Source organism: Ambystoma mexicanum, chromosome 1q (assembly GCF_040938575.1).
Source record: "Ambystoma mexicanum isolate Mex_15411 chromosome 1q, UKY_AmexF1_1, whole genome shotgun sequence".
Classification (NCBI taxonomy): Eukaryota; Metazoa; Chordata; class Amphibia; order Caudata; family Ambystomatidae; genus Ambystoma; species Ambystoma mexicanum.
In genome coordinates this window covers 1,109,388,700-1,109,404,688 of record NC_090922.1, presented here as the reverse complement: position 1 = coordinate 1,109,404,688, position 15,989 = coordinate 1,109,388,700, and the positions used below count along the sequence as shown (strand labels likewise).

General features: G+C 45.1%; 1 protein-coding gene across 4 annotated transcripts in view; it reads right to left on the bottom strand.

Annotated features, from left to right (window-relative positions):
* The window catches only part of CCDC18 (coiled-coil domain containing 18), a 2,185,916-nt gene that overhangs the window by 1,088,010 nt on the left and 1,081,917 nt on the right, over nt 1–15,989 (bottom strand). For all 4 annotated transcript variants that reach the window (XM_069641832.1, XM_069641829.1, XM_069641831.1 and 1 more), the window contains exon 16: nt 6,576–6,653. In XM_069641832.1, the coding sequence (XP_069497933.1) occupies nt 6,576–6,653 (78 nt within the window). The remainder of the gene's footprint in view (nt 1–6,575; nt 6,654–15,989) is intronic.

Here is a 15,989-nt window from a genome sequence, read left to right as displayed (position 1 = left end):
GTAGGCAGGTGGCTAAGCTGAATAAGAATCAAATGCACAAATTGAGAGAAACTAGACAAATTCACGGTGAGGAAATCACATGACCAGCCGAGCGAGAAGGAGCACTGGTTCACACCTATGCTTGGTATCCGCCCAGGCAGAGATTTCAGAACTTTTCCAGACAGAAGATACAGTTTCGAGGCCAACCACAGTAAAATAATTGACACATAGTTGCTGAAGCGATGATTGATTGTAACCTTAATTGGAGAAAGGCTGGGTAACTAGGGGGCACCCTGCACCTGGCTGACCATTCTGCATGCTGCTAAGCAAAGTGGACATTTATGCATGGGGTTGGTGCCAACCCAATCACAATGGACCAAATAATCTAGGGTCCTATAGTTAGTAGAACCAATGGGACGTCATACTTTTAGTGACGTCTACAGTAGTCATTTTTGAAGGAAGGGCTTAGATGCCCACCTGACAGTGTTTACCCAATCCCCTCACTCCGTTACCATATACGGATATAGCACCTATATTAAAGTTACCTTTTCCTAACCAATAGAATTGCATGTTAATTTTTGAGTGTTACACGTCAATTATGATGAGTTTTGAGTATAAATGTTCCTACTTGTATGAAGTTCGTTGGAGTTCAATCGAGAAGGACGATCGCATCACTGCCGATTTCCATGACTCCCCGTTTTTTGTACTTTGTCATTAAGCGGACTCCCTTTGCCAAACCATTGAGTTGTCCTTATTGATTGGTGTTGGAGTAATAAATCTGCACCCCCATCCATTTCAAGGGTGCAGCTATCTCGTCTTAAAGTACTTCGGAGCAAACTTTGGCTCTATGAGCCGGCCGGGGGTCTCCGGAGTACACTTGGGAGCAGAGATTGATGGTTTATCGATTATTGATTAGAATAAAACACCCATTGACCGTCGACAAAGTAACTCTAGGTCTTCGGCAATATCACAAGTCCTTTGCCATTCGGCCGAGTAGACCGTGAAGCTCCCCGTAGACACTGGTAGTGTAAGAAAAACTGCAGACCAGGGTCCGAAGGGACCAGTGTTCCCAACGCTATCCCTTCCCATTCCTACGGGCAGCTGAGTGGGTGAAAAGCCAAAGAAGGCGGTAACGAAAGCGGTGACCCCGAGGGTCCAGAAAGGAACCATGTGAACGGTGAGTGAAAAAGATTGGGTGTTTTGGCAAAAGTGCGAATACGAATTGATGTTTTTTGAGTAAAATAGAAGGTATAACATTTTGTGAAAAATCGGGATTGGAGCTTGCAGTGTTTGGTGCTCGCTCATATTGTTGGAACTGTTTAAGTCACACAAAAGTATTGACAAGTGTTATATAAGAGGAAAGGGAACAGATTTGAGCATGGAAATCAGGCTTAAATTGTGGGTGAGAGGGTCTGGAATGTGGTCAGATCAAACGCATTCATAATACCGTCCCATGTCATTACAAAGCATCTCTGGGATGGGAGTTTGTTCGCTGCTCTTCATCTAAGCTTGTGCGGACTGCAGAAGCCACGCAACCCAACATAGTGGCTTCCCAGTTACGGCCTCTATCACCTTTCAGGTATTCTGTGATGGAGGTGGTTCCAATCCTGAAGAACTCGCAATTGGGAGGCCTGGTAGTAGTTAATAATGTATGGGAATGAAAGTCATCCTCTCGAGCTAGACTCGCAGAGTGCAGGACCGGAGACTCTGTGCACTGAGTCCCTCCACACGAAGGCAAGCATGTCTTGTTGATGTCTCCTTAGAACCCTGGCTGGGACCAGTGTGGAGAGTGCCTGAAAATGATACATTACAGCTCTACTGAGCCAGTCATACCAAAGCAGACGTCACTTGGATCTTTCACCATGCTATATCAGAGTTAATTGCCTCCAGGATGCCGAGATAATTTAAGAGGGTAGAGGAGCTAAGGTGCATACCCAAATATCTTGATCGATTGAACAGAGTGTTCTCCTGTAGTTGGGTTAGTGATCAAGTATCTAGTCATGTTCAGAGCTTTGATCTTATCTAACCCACCTTTGAAGTCCAAAGCCTGCAGGAAGTGATCAAGGATCTGCAGTATGCTCAGGGTGAAATAGATATTGGGCTCCCCTAGTGACACTGTCATGTAACAGTCATTTTATGCTCCTTGCCCATATACTGGCAACCCTGAATGTGATCATCAGGCTGTATTCTCTGCGCTTATGGCTCTACCACCCCCTGGGTTGGACAAATCCCCTCTGACAGAATGCCCTCAGCTGAGCAAAGGTTTGTTGAGCCATTACCGCCTGTTTGGGTTCTATGTGTTTATAACAAAAACAGAGGTATTTTATAACTAAACTTTTACAACGAAAAAATACCATCTTTTTTTAAAAAAAAATGGGACCCCTCTCTTAAGCTCCAGTTTCCCTATGTTTGATACTCCACCCTAAAACCCTTCCCACCCGTTTTAACCCCTTAACCCACCCCCATATATAAATTTGGTATTTTTTCGTTGTAGAGGTTTTTGTTATTAAATATCTATCCATTTTTTAGTGAATATAATCATCGGATACCGCTTGTTTGATGCCTACAATGTCCAGGAGAGTCTTCTCAAGCCCGTTGGTCACAACCATAGCGTATAACTCAACGTCTGTAATGAGGACAGCAATGGGGCAATCGGAAGAGCATAACCTGGGTTACCGGCCTTGTTTGTGAATAACTGTAATCCTTGCCTCACCCATCGAGTCAGTAATCCTAGTACCTCCCACAGCTAATTCAACAGCTCAATTTAGAGTTGCCAATAAGGGAGTACAGATTAACCTATAAAAGAGATCCATCATGACATCCAAACCTGGCACTTTGTACATCTTCAAGGACCTAATTGCCACCAGGTTTTTCTTCCACGTTTATTCTGCTATTGAGGATTTTCCTCCGATCCTACGAGGCAGAGATCATAGAGCAGTCGACCTGAAGTCCTTTACGAATCTTCTCTCAGAATTCTCAGGTTCGCATATGCTCTCATAATACTTTTGGAAGGCCTCCAATTTCCACTCTTTGGAACAAAGTTGTTCCCCTGCATCACTTTTGATGCCCCAATCTGACTGGACCAGATTTTCAGCTTTAATGTACTTGCTAATAACAGGCTAGCTTTGAAAGAAGCAACAAAGCACTGTTTATTGTTTAGGGTAGTATTCAGCATGTCAGCTGCTGCTACTGTATCAGAAAACTGTTGCATGGTCTGAAAAACCTATGTTCCCTAAGATGATGTCCTTATTGTTGTCAACTAGTATCTTATCCATAAAAATACAATCTAGTCTTGAATAGGTACAATGCGCATGGGAATAAAAAGTATAATCTTAACTTCTGGATGTGCATGCCTCCACAAGTCAACCAGTCCTGAATCTCATCATAGGGTGATCGTTTTCTTCCCTGATTGATTCAAGCACCAATAACACTCCTTGCACGCATCCTAAATTGGGTCAATAGCTAAATTAATATCCACAGATGGGGTGACCTATCTTTTTCACAAATGCTAAAAGCTCCTTCGGAGTCGCACAGAACCATCTATTCTGGCCACTAATAAGACTCCAAATACATGCTAAAATGGACAAACCATCATTAAATTTGCCCATCACAAATCCAACTCTCCCCTCTTTGTCCTTTGTACTAGCCATCAGGAAAAACCCAACCATCCGATACGAATACAACCCCCTGCCCCTTTGTTTACATTAGCAGAAAAGGCAAAGGGGAATAGAATGGAATGGAGCCTGAAGACATCTTTTTGCAATATATTGGTCTCTTGTAGGCATATTGCATCTGCTTGTGTATCCTTATACTTCCTAAGGAATTGTACTGCTTTGGTTCAGGGAATTGAGGCCCCTAACATTGTATGTCAAGACAAGGTAGCTGTAAACTCCAAGCTTCCCATAAAGCCTAGACCTTGCACATATTAACAATTAAGCCAGTTTTCTGTGGTCGGATACTCCTTTACCTCCTCAAAAAAAATCCTGTTTACCCATCGGAATAGAAATGTGATGTGAACCCCTAGAAATATCCATATACTCAAAAACCCTAACAAGTCCTTTTAAGAGCAACCAAGAATCCCCCATGAGAAATACCTACGATGGCATATGAGGCCACATTAGGCAAGAGCCATCGCCTCAAAGTAAAAAAGGAAGCATAGGGAAAAGGAGAAAGGAAGAGACAGAGCATCTACCATGCTCCAGCCCGGCTGCAGAGTGGCCCCCATCTGCCACCTAAACATAAATGTACTGATGTTCATAATGCAGTCATGTCAGCAGCATCACCCCACAGCAGTCCAATTTCCATGATGTAGTCCAAGAAGATTCCTGCACTAAACTACACCAGCCTTCATCATTATGAAAGACTGGATCCCACTACCATTCCAGTTAAATGACTGCCTGTAGCATTAAACTCAAAGCTGTACGTCGGCCAATCCAAGAAGCAGATAACAGGTTTGCAATAATTAAACACAGGGTGCACTGTTGCTCCCTTCAGGTGGAGGCGCTTTTAGTTGGTGCTGCTACAGGGATCATCTTATGATCCTCCAATTTCTCCCCTCTGTCCCGTCAATAGGTCACTCTTTCCATCTACTTTCTGGTGGCCATATCCCACAACCTGCTGGCAGGTCAACAGTAGATAGTACTTCGTCAAAAGTGGTGCACTGAACTGGGATGCCTTCCCAAATAAGAGCCAAAAAGGGAATGTCCACCTGTACGTAACATCTAGACAACACAGATTTTTGGTTACTGGCCAATGCTCTGGGTTCTTGTGTGGGAAGACAATGTTTCTGCCCCTAAAATTACAAACCTGGTCATTGGCTGGGAGCACTGGAAATAGGAGCACCCCATCTCACCCAGTCATGCAGCACCATACCATGGCTTCAGAGTGAGTGACGGTATATGGAGAAAAAAATAAAATGGAAAAAAAACAGGCGGAAATGCCGAATTCGGCACTGTAAAAAAAGAAAATGTCGAGTAAGGGGAGTGGAGCTAGGTGTCCCCCGCTCACCTTGATCAACATTATTGGAATTCGGGGGTGTCCCCCAATTCCATAAAAAGGAAAGTGGGGGACAGATACAGTTTTTAAAAAATGCACCCACGGTGGAAGTGCGTCGCAGGGAAAGAGTTGTGGAGAGGAACAGCAGGTAAGTGAGCCACAGGGGTAAGTTTTTATGGCGTGGGGTTAGCGTGCAGGGGGGATTTGCGTGATTATTTTGATGCAGGCATTTCGAATTCGTTATTTTCGAATTCGAGATTTTCGTATATGAAATAAACACGTTTTGGTGTGGCCGCTGCACACGGTCTTGCCGAGTAGCTCTCCTCTGAGGGCCATCAGCAGGCGAGCGCTCCTCTAGTTGGGCACAGAGATCCAACTGCGGCGTGTCTGTACTCGTACCACCATCTTGAAGTGGGCCCATAATCTGATCCATAGCGTTACCACCCTCAGAACCCTGCTAACATCCGGTGATCACTCTTCCACTGCCACCCCGCAGAATCCTTGTTAGCGGTTGAAGGGTACCGTTTTACTCCGGGGACACATAAATTATATCAGGTGGCGGCCATCTTCAGCATCGCTAGTCACGCCCCTGAGGTTTGTCCAGTTCACACCACTTACATGAATTTGGTGCAAGAGGTTTCAGGACCCGGGTATGCACAGTCATACCAGTTAGATTGTCAATGACTCTAGAATTACTTCTTGGTAAAGTTTCCTGACTTTACTTGCCTGGAAACGGGGATCGGCTTTGGGTGCGTGTCTGATGGGGCCAGTCAAGTTTGGGGGTTGGCCACGTATTTCATGCTTGAAATTAATTTGGGGGTCTGACAGGATGAAAGTAACAATTTGGTTCACTGGTAGTCTGGAAGTCAAAAAGTCTTTCTGCCATGCATGCCTGCATCATGCTCTCATATTGTAACAGGCATCGTAGCCACTACTAGCTCCACAAACACTGCATGCAGCAGTCATGCAGAACAGATACCAACAAGATGTAGCCACACCTGCCACAGTATGCAAAATCTAAGGGTCGCTTGCTCTTTTACAAAAAACCAATAAGAAGTCATTTTTTCAAACCATTCCCTGTGGTGTCGAAAGAAACTCTGGGTACTGGTGCCATGACGCCAAATATAACATTAGGTACTGCATATTTTAGTATTGCAGAGACACTGAATGTATGGATGGCACAATCTTCCCTATGAGTACATGTCTGTAGTAGCCGCTACTTGTGTGGCGCTAGGGATTCTGTGTTCGGGGAGAACGGATGCAGGGGTGGGTTAGCCATCAGGGAAGCATTTGGGTGGGAAGAGCTCTGATGAATGTGATGTGGGTGATATCAGCAACAGAGTCTGTGATTCGAACGTTAAACCTCCAGGCCACCTAATGGGGAATGGGTGTGGTGTATCCAACAGGTTACCAGAATCCTATCCGTTGTACTTTAATGAAGGTCCAATAACATTACTTCCTCACTGCAGAAAAGACTATCAAAGACAGCTGGGCTGCTCACACACGTTCGCAATCTTACAGAAGGGTGAGTAGTTTGGTTGCTCACTACCTTTTCTTATAATTAAAGGATATTTAAGAATCAGTGTAATTAAAAAACTAACCTGGATTCCTTCCTCAGCAACCTGAGTTTGCAACATCTTCATTGTTTCATGGTTCTTTACATTTTGAGTTTCCATTTCCTGTTCACATATAAACTTGCATTACTAATTGTCAATATAACAGCAAACTATTTATTTTCTTATAATGCTGTTCACCAAAAAGGAAAACCAAAAACAGAATGTAATAAAAACATTCATAGAACAAACAGTAACTTATCTGCAACGTGAGTCCAATCATAGGGCCTCCAACATAGTAACATGCTTATTTGAACTAATCAAACAGCACCCTTAATTGCAAGCAAGTTATGGCAAATAATGTAACGGCAGAGAATAAAACACAAATTAAGCTTTCTTCTTTGAGACATTATATATGGAAAGTAGCCGTTTAGAGTAGCATTGGGCCTTTTGGGGACATTCACATAGTAGCATTGTTGGCAATGCGGCATGTTGGCCTCATTACGAGGTTGGAGGTAACCATGGCTCTAATAGCGCCATGGCTGCCTCCAAATCCTTACCGACTCCGCCCTGGTGAATGGAGCTATTACCGCCCCATTCCAAGGTTGGCGGGGGCGGTAATTCCCCATTCACCAGGGCCCTTCCCCATTCCCATTTGAGCCCCCATAGGGTTCAATGGGGAAGGCGCTAATAACGGTACCGCAAATTGCGGTACCGTTATTAGCTCCAAAGTCCCTTTGCGGGTCCAGGCGTTAAGGGAGGACCCGCAAAGGGAACTCGTAGTAGGGTGGTAAGGGATTACCGGCACCGGTGTCCTTACCGGTGCCGGTAATCCCTTACCTCCCACCTCGTAATGAATTAAGCTGAAAAGCCTCTTTCTAAAGAGCGGAGGATCTACATGAAAACAAGACATTTTACTGCGATACAAAAAAAAATCGTTTTTTGTCTCGAATTTGAACAGTTAATTGAAAAACGCGGGGGCTAGATCCCCGCAGCACCCGCCTTAATTAATACCCCAAACCGCCTCTATTTTTTCGATGAACTGTTTACATTCGATTTAAAAAACTCGATGTTTTGGGATTCGCAGTATTCGTTCTCGTTATTTTTATGCGATACCATGGTGGCGGGCAAATGAGTGTTGACAGGGATTGTGGCGGTGAGACAGCAAGTGCCAGCCACAGTGCACAGAGGAGCATCACGTAAGCCAGAACTAGTAGATAAGCCCGGGAGAGGGAAATTAGGCTGGTACAGGTTTACACGAGGGATAATGGGAACAAATGGTCAATGCAGTTGATGTAAGTGTAATACGACACAAGCTAGAATGTACATATTCAGTGCTTTTGTTTTATTTTAAATAGAGTGATTAATACTTTTAGGAGTACAAACTTCTATTACACATTTTCATTCTTTCAATTTCGAATACATTACTTAATGAACAATTATGTTTACAATGCAAACGACCAACATCCATTAGAAATAATGACAGAGCAACAGTCTATACCTAAGTGCCACAGAGTACCACCGTCATAATACAACATCATATTGTGAATTTTATTACATTGCATTGAACATGCATGGAGTCATTATTGTGTATGTTTCTTCCTTGGCATGGCAGCAACTTACATATGATTATGAGGACGCAGACAATAGGGCGGCTGGAACTATGAGTTTGCTGACCGAGTTGGGCGTTGGCACCATAAGCGCATAGTTTAATAACAGGACACATGCATCCCCTAACAGATGGAAAAGACCACGATGCCATGAAGTGAGGCGGCGGCGGCATGCAACCTTCAAGGATACCTCGGAAACGGGATCTTTTCAGAAGGACCAAGCCATGCAGCTGAAGGAAGCTGCGGTGTACGACAAGAAAAGCAGACAAGCAGAGTTTGCTCCCTGAGGCCAGAGAATGCATCTTCCCAGGGATAGGATTTGTACAAGGCCAAGTGTGGTAGTTTGATAAGGAGCGCATCAGCTCCTAAAAGTGCAAAATACAGTCTTATTTGTTGATTGCAGTGTGGTTATTAGAAGGGGACATGTTGCGGGCTGTTGTATTGGATGGCAATGTAATAAACCTACGGTCTCTTGCTACACTTTCCACATTTGTTGCGCCGATTTATGTTCCACAGCCTGGCCCTGTGACTCTAACCGGCCCGCACCCTGGAAGACATCAACAGCCTTGCAGAATGCCGATCTTTAAACCACCAGTGCAACCACTTCAAATCTCTACCGGGGTAATCCGAGGAAGGCGGGCAACACGCGGTTTGTCCTTTGGGTTCAGGGGACAACCCATGTGCATTGAAGCAGAGCAGACCAAGATCATGGTGGGGAGTAGGTGTTTGGTCTGTAATCTGTAAATGTTGTTTCAGGTTAGGCCTGAAACACACATGGGCAGGGTAACAAAACAAAAAACACTGAAAACAGGGCACTGTTTTTTTTTTGTTTTGGATATGTATTTATTATTTTCCCAAAATACAATTTACATATATACAGAAAAACGTGCTGATAAATATCCGATCTCCCAAATTGTAAAATACATACATTATTCGGCAACGAATACTAAGAGTCCTCTAAAACCCCCAACCCCTTTCCCCCACCTTATCTTCACCCATCAACTTTAGTACAAACGAGTTAAAATCAAGAAATCTAGTACAATAAAAACCTCCCCCAGATCTTCTCAAAGAGGGTTATCTTCTTCTCACTTCTGTATATGACTTTCTCAATGTCAGCCAATCCATGCATCTCTTTCATCCATTTCCACAGGTGTTTTAGACTTCCAACTTAATAAAATTAGTTTCTTCCCAACCATCGCACCACAGAACAGCCATTTCTTCAGGTTCATAGTCAAATCCTCCAATAGCTCATCAGATCCCAACACCAAAGTTTTAAAGTCATAGTCAATTCTTTTCTCAAGTATCTCATCACAGATCGTGATGAGATGCTTGAGATACTGTGTCCAAAATCCCCTCACTCTTGAGCAATCCCACATCATATGCTCCATTGTGCCCACCTCATGAACACATGCCCAACATTCACTACTAACCGCCAACCCCCTTCTCCACAAACGTTCAGGCGTCCAATAGATCCCATTTAGTATTTTGATCTCGCATGACCTTTCACAAAGGCTTCATGAGCAGCATCTGATATTCTGGCATATATTCAACCATTACTCAGCTGAGATAGCAAATCCAATTCTACTGCCCCAATCCTCTCTCAGATCGTCATTTCCCCGGTACCCAGAAACAATCTGGCGATAAACTCTGCTGGCTAAACCTCCCACTCCAGGTTTGGGGACACTAGTAAAAAGATCATAGACTAGCCTGGTTTCCGGAACTGCCACACCCACTACTCTCTTAAGTCTTCGATAATCAGTCAATGAGAAACCCGTGACATTCCAGTTATCCTGAAACTCTCTGGCCGTCAGCCATTTTCCATCCCTCATAAAATCCGAGATCCACCTTACCCCACTCAAGAGCCAAAAGACAGATTTTCCTGCGATCTTGATTCTATTGTTCAACCAGACCAAAGACGTTTGATCCTTTAAGGCATCCATCTTCAACAACTCACACAGTTTCCTCCACAAGACTCTTACAGCTTCATTCAATGGATACCTTACACTTCCTGGGGCACAAGCAGTCAACAAAACCGCTCTAGGCGTTAGAGGGCCATTGCAGCTAGCTTCAGCACCCGCCCATTCATCTGAACCATCCTTAAGGAACGGCAAAAAAATGTGCGACATGAACGACAGATGGTAAGCCCTAAAATTGGGAACTCCTAGCCCCCCCTTCTCCAGTGGAAGTTGCAACTTCCAAAGCTTCAATCTGGGCAGTTTATGGTCCCAAAAGAACTATTGCACCAGTCTGTCTAGTTCCTTCCAGCATTTGGGATTAATAGTCAGTGGGAGCATGCTCAGCACATAATTGATCTTTTTGGAGCTGCAGTCATATTCAATGCGTTGACCTTTCCCCACATCGAGAGATTCAACAAACCCCATCTCTCCAAGTCAACCTTAAAATCAGAAAATACTTCCCTCAAATTCTTACCTGCGTAATCCATAATATTAGGCGTCAACCAGACCCCAGGTACTTCATTCTTTCTACACACCACTTCAAACCATAAGAACTCACCAGATGCCTAGCACAAGATGGAGTTAGCGGCAACACCTCGGACTTAGACCAATTTATTTTGTAACCCGACGACTGATGAAACACAGTCAAGATCTCCATAAGCGCAGGTAATGAATCTTCCAAATTCCTGAGCATAAGAAGCAAATCATCAGCGTACAACCACAGTCATTGCACCAACCTCCAGCATGTCACAACTACTAACTTCCGTCTTACCTCAAAACCTCCGCTAAGGCCTCTATAGCAATAACAGCCTTGTCTCGTGCCCCTCTTCAGCAAGAAAGGTCCTGACCTCAAACCATTTTTACTAATAGCCGCAGCGGGATCAGTATACAGTAATTTTACCCAAGACACTTCCCCATTGCAATTCTCTCTCTCTGCCGTGAGTTTCTCCACCAAACCCGCATCATGCAGAATTAAGTATTCATTCTCCAACTATAAGTTCTATGTATCACATAATCCAACTTCAAATGCATCATGACATGCACATGATCCGACAAGAGAATGCTACCAATCCTGCTCGTCCTATCATTTTCAGCCATCCTTCCAGCCGCCAACAGCATATCAATCCTGGAATAAACCTCAGGCGCCCCAGAGTAGAAACCATACTCTCTGGCAGTCGAATGCTCCAGCCTCCAATTGTCTTTCAAATTGTGTTCGATTAGCAAGTCACTCAGAGACAAAAAGTTGCTATCTCTCTTTCCACGCAGTTACTTTTATCCAAACCTAGATCCAACACCACATTAAAGTCTCCCCCTAGGATAATGTCTCCAGAAGTCCTGGACACTGTTAATTAAGAATGTTCTGTCGGTTGAGAAGATGCATGCAGTCAGCTTATTTATAGATCGGGTTAGGTTTCAACAGTGTAAATCATATGAGGTATGGTCAAAGTTTATAGTGAGCGCCTGTGGGAAGCGTGAGGGAAGACCCGGTGAGGGAGAACAACAGATGCCAAAATTGCATAAATGGCCATGCATGAAAGTTGGTTTGCTTCAGATCATCTTGGTTTTCAGCTGCTCGACAACCTTTCCTAACAAGAGGTATTGAAAGCAAGAGGGACAGTGTGGAACACTAAACGGGCAGCCTTTCTGTCGGTCCTTTCCACATCTGCAGAGCTTTCATGAGTGAATGTATTAACACTCCTACATCATGGGCCACTTAACAGAGCTTTCCCCTTTTTGTTAATTGCCTCAAATCTTCCTCACTCAGGGTAGTAGAAAAGTGGAGTTTACCTTTGTGTGTCTGAATGTAGACAGAGCAGCTGAGGAACAGGTTTTTTTTTAATTTTATTTTTTTAGAACAGTCACCGTTTCCGGCGCGTAAAAAAGCACTAAGCACTGGGGTTAACAGAGGTTGAAGCAGGGGTTTCAGAGAGAGAGTGAGAGAGAGAGTGAGTGAGTAAGTGAGTGAGAGAGAGAGAGAGAGAGAACAGGCGGAGGTGGGGAGAGTTAAGGGAGTAGCACAGGAGGTGCTAAAATCAGAAGGAGCACAGTGGCAGAGGGGATGGTAACATTAGGGACACAGGAGGGCGAGTCTAAATAAGGTAGTACGAACCAGGGTGTAGAAGGAGGTGGTGGAACCAAAGGGTAAGCAGGGGATGATCACACCAGAAGCCGCATATGACACAGAGGTAGTAACTTCAGGGATGGGGGGGTGATATGGAGGAGGTGGAAGCAGGAACATCACAAGGTGGAGGTGGTCGTGAAGGTGGTGTGGAGCAGATTGGAAATGTAACACCAGGGGGAGAAGGGAATACCCCAGAAGATGCAATATTCAGGTGAGGTCGCTTTAAGGCCAAAGCAGGGAGCAGAAACACTACAGTCAGCCAGGTGTTAGCACACTGGCAGTAGAAAGAGAGATTACAACATTAGATGATGGAAGGACAAAGGTGACGAGAAAAAATCAATTCTTGGATAGGCAGAGCAGGCAGATTCCAGTGGGCAATTTTGGTCATAGGCAGGACCAGACAGTGGGAGGAGGCATGGAATGGGGTGAGGGAAGAGATCAGGGAGGTGAGGGGGAAGAGTATTCAGAAGGAAGCCCATGAAGACCCAATGAAGCGCTCTGTAGCTCTTTGTGGTGACTTGCATTTACCTGGTCGAGTTACGGCGCAGAGGCGGCCGGGCAGGGACAATGGAGCCGTCAGGGAAAGCAGGCCGGCGAATGGAAAGTCGCCAGGGCGGGAAGTGCTGGTATATGTCACGGCTGGAGGCGGTAAATGGATCGAGGCCACCCGAGGCACAGAATTTGAGAAGAGCAGCAGAGCTGACTGCCAGCATCCAGAGCGGAGGGGGAGACCAGCTGCAGCAGAGGAAAGGTGACGGCAGGAAACATGGCGGTGTCATGGAAGTGGGCAGATCTGCTTCACCGTGATCCACATGGCAAGACCATGCAGCAGGGGAGAAGACACGAGAAGGGCCCAGGGTGAGGGAGCCTCGGGTCTCTGCGGTGGACTGAAAATGGGAAGAGGCCTACTGTGCAACCTAACAACAGAAGTCAAGAGGAAAGACAGGATTGGACCTAGAGGGGGTGAAAGAGAAGGATGTTTGGAAAGACCCCATGAGGAAATGGGAGGGATCTTTAAAAAAGGTAGGGCCTGAAACAAGTTAATTATTTTCCTTGCTGCAGGAAGCAGACGGAGGGCGAGGAAGAACCAGAGTGGTGTATCTGGGCGTACCTAGGAGAAAAAACCTGTGAGCACACCGGTTCAATCCACTGGAATCCAGAAGCTTACAGAGCAGAACCCCTCTGAAGGAACAGAAGACCAGATGCCTATAAGCTAGCAGAGGGAAGAGGAGACCAACTTGGAAAACCCACAGAGCAGAGATTGCAGAATGGATAGTAACAGTATGACAACCCTGTTTAAAGAAAAGAAATTCATTGGCTGCTGTTCTACTTGTCCATGTTTACACTTTTCCAGATGGCTACATCCACTGTCCAGTATGCTCAAGAGACTTCACAGCAGAGTGAGCCGTGGGGTAAGGTAAGGTACCCCCGAAAAGCCTGGAGTTCCAGCTGACAAAGGAAGCAGTGATGCCAGGGTCACCGTAAAGACTGCAACACTAGGAAGAAGGTAACTCATTTGAACTGTACAGGCTGGGGCACTTGCTTTAGGGGTCAGTAAAGCCTAGGAACCCACATGCTGTGGCAGAGAAACTGAGAAACTGGGCAAACGGAGGGTCCCTGAGAGGAATGGGAGCAGAACTAATGTAGGGGAGAACCATCCTGACTATTGTTTTGTTTGGGAAGATGCCCATTCTTGTGACATATTTCCTAATACATATTAATGAACTAGAACATATGGTGTTGGTATACCATCTTGGTTCCAGGAAGAACCATGTGGCAATGTATAGAAATCCTTCTCAAAAGCCAAAATCTATTGGATTTCTATACGCATATCATAGTTGTAATTAAACATTTCATAGCTGTGACGAATCCAGGGAATTTGTCCCTTCTGTCCAAGGCGGATCCACCCCCTGTGAGACTAGGGAGGTGAGCCTGCGACACAAAATCCACCCTAAGGGTTTGGGCAAGTGGGATCTCACTGGGAGAGACTTCCCCTTACGGAATAAGAACTCCCAGTTGCAGAACATTATAACATCTCCCTTAGCCACAATGCCTCACCTATTTTCTGCATACATGAGAGCAGATGATGGTTTTAATGTAATGGGGCACTCACACATGTTTGGTTTGGGTGCTGACCCCCTCTTCAAAGGAAGAAGCCCCAGGACCAACGGGGCCATGCCCCTCAATGTAGAGATCGACATATAAGGGACAATGCCATTACCTGGAGGGAGAGAGGAGCAGACTTATATCCAGCCAACCGGAAGGAAGCAGCGCAGAGCAGACGGCGCTGCTACGGTGTGGAGCCAACGAAGACTGAAGGCAGGACCGCAACAGCCATGTGATGGGCGGAGACACCGTGCAACACTGCAGAGCCCAGGTGTGTCAGAAAAACGCAGCTCCAAGGTCTCTGCTGGTGATTGATCAAACCGTGACCAACACGTGATCAGCTTGCCTGAGAGAAGGCAGCTACAATAAGACAAGAAACCAGCATCCAGTGCAAGACCGTTACGTGGCAGATGGAGCAACCGCTTCCCCCATAGAAGGAGACGCAGAACAGCAGTTATGCCGTTTACAATAAGGATGCGGAGGAGGGGATTTCTAGAAACCAGAAGATAAAAGGAATTCTTAAAATGTGGTGAACCAGGAAATTCCTCAGAAGGGCAAAGAGTAAAGGCATGAAGGCATAAAGACATACTTAAAGGCATAAAGACAAAGACCTAAAGAGAAAGACCTATTACAAGTTTGCCCTATTCCGGCAGTAAATCTGACATAATACCAATAGACGGAATTGCCATAACTGCCACTTGGTCCGCCAGATTTACTGAGGTATTAAAAGTGGTGGTAGGTGGTGTTAGTCCACAATAATTGGAGTCCATGGGACTACAGGAGGATTTCGGCAGAATTACCGCTGGTGGTAATTCCGTCTGCAGCAATTCCACTGATGTTTGGCAGTAAAGTGGTGGATTTTCCTCTGGCTTTTTTCTGGCGGTGAATCCTCCACTTCACCGCCTAACTTATAGTACGGCTATGCAGTAATGTGGCAAAAACAGAGTTACCACTCTGTTACTGCCAATTTTCACTGCACTGCTGTACTCTTAATGAGCCCCAGTCTTGTCCCAGAGGCAAAAGCCTGGATCGGCCAGATAGCCAAAGCAACAGAAAGTGACTAGAGCACCAGAATTGGTAACCTGAATTTGAATACACAGGTCCACGTGGGAGCAGCAAATGTCATCCCATCCAGGGAATAGAACAGACCCGGATGGGTGAGTCAAAACTAACCTTTATATTTCAAACCAAGTCCTACAGGCAGGGAATAGACTTCTAAAGTTTTTGTGGGATTGAGGAAATCCTGAAGCACTTTATGGTGTATTAAAACTAACAGGGAACCAAGTGCGAGACATTTTTATTTGCCTAAGAACCTTTGTGAGACATTGGAACAGTGAAAGCAATGGAAACCCAGGGAAACTGTGAGGGTCAATTTCCAGAGACATTGGTTGGGAGGGGATCATACACCTGCCAACACCAAGCAGAACACTTGTCTGAATGTCTTTAATAGTGGTAGGGTCAAGTAGAAAATAGCTTAGGTTGGACAGAGGACAGGACACATGTATGTATGACATCCTGATGAGCACCTTTATTTTGATAGGCAAGCTATCCCATAGCTCTAGGTGAGGGATTTCTTTTAACTTTAATAAACTTTGAGGTGCTTCTCAAACACGTCAAGTTGTCTGCGTCCAATCTCTGACCCACCACACTAGCAATATATAAAATAAAC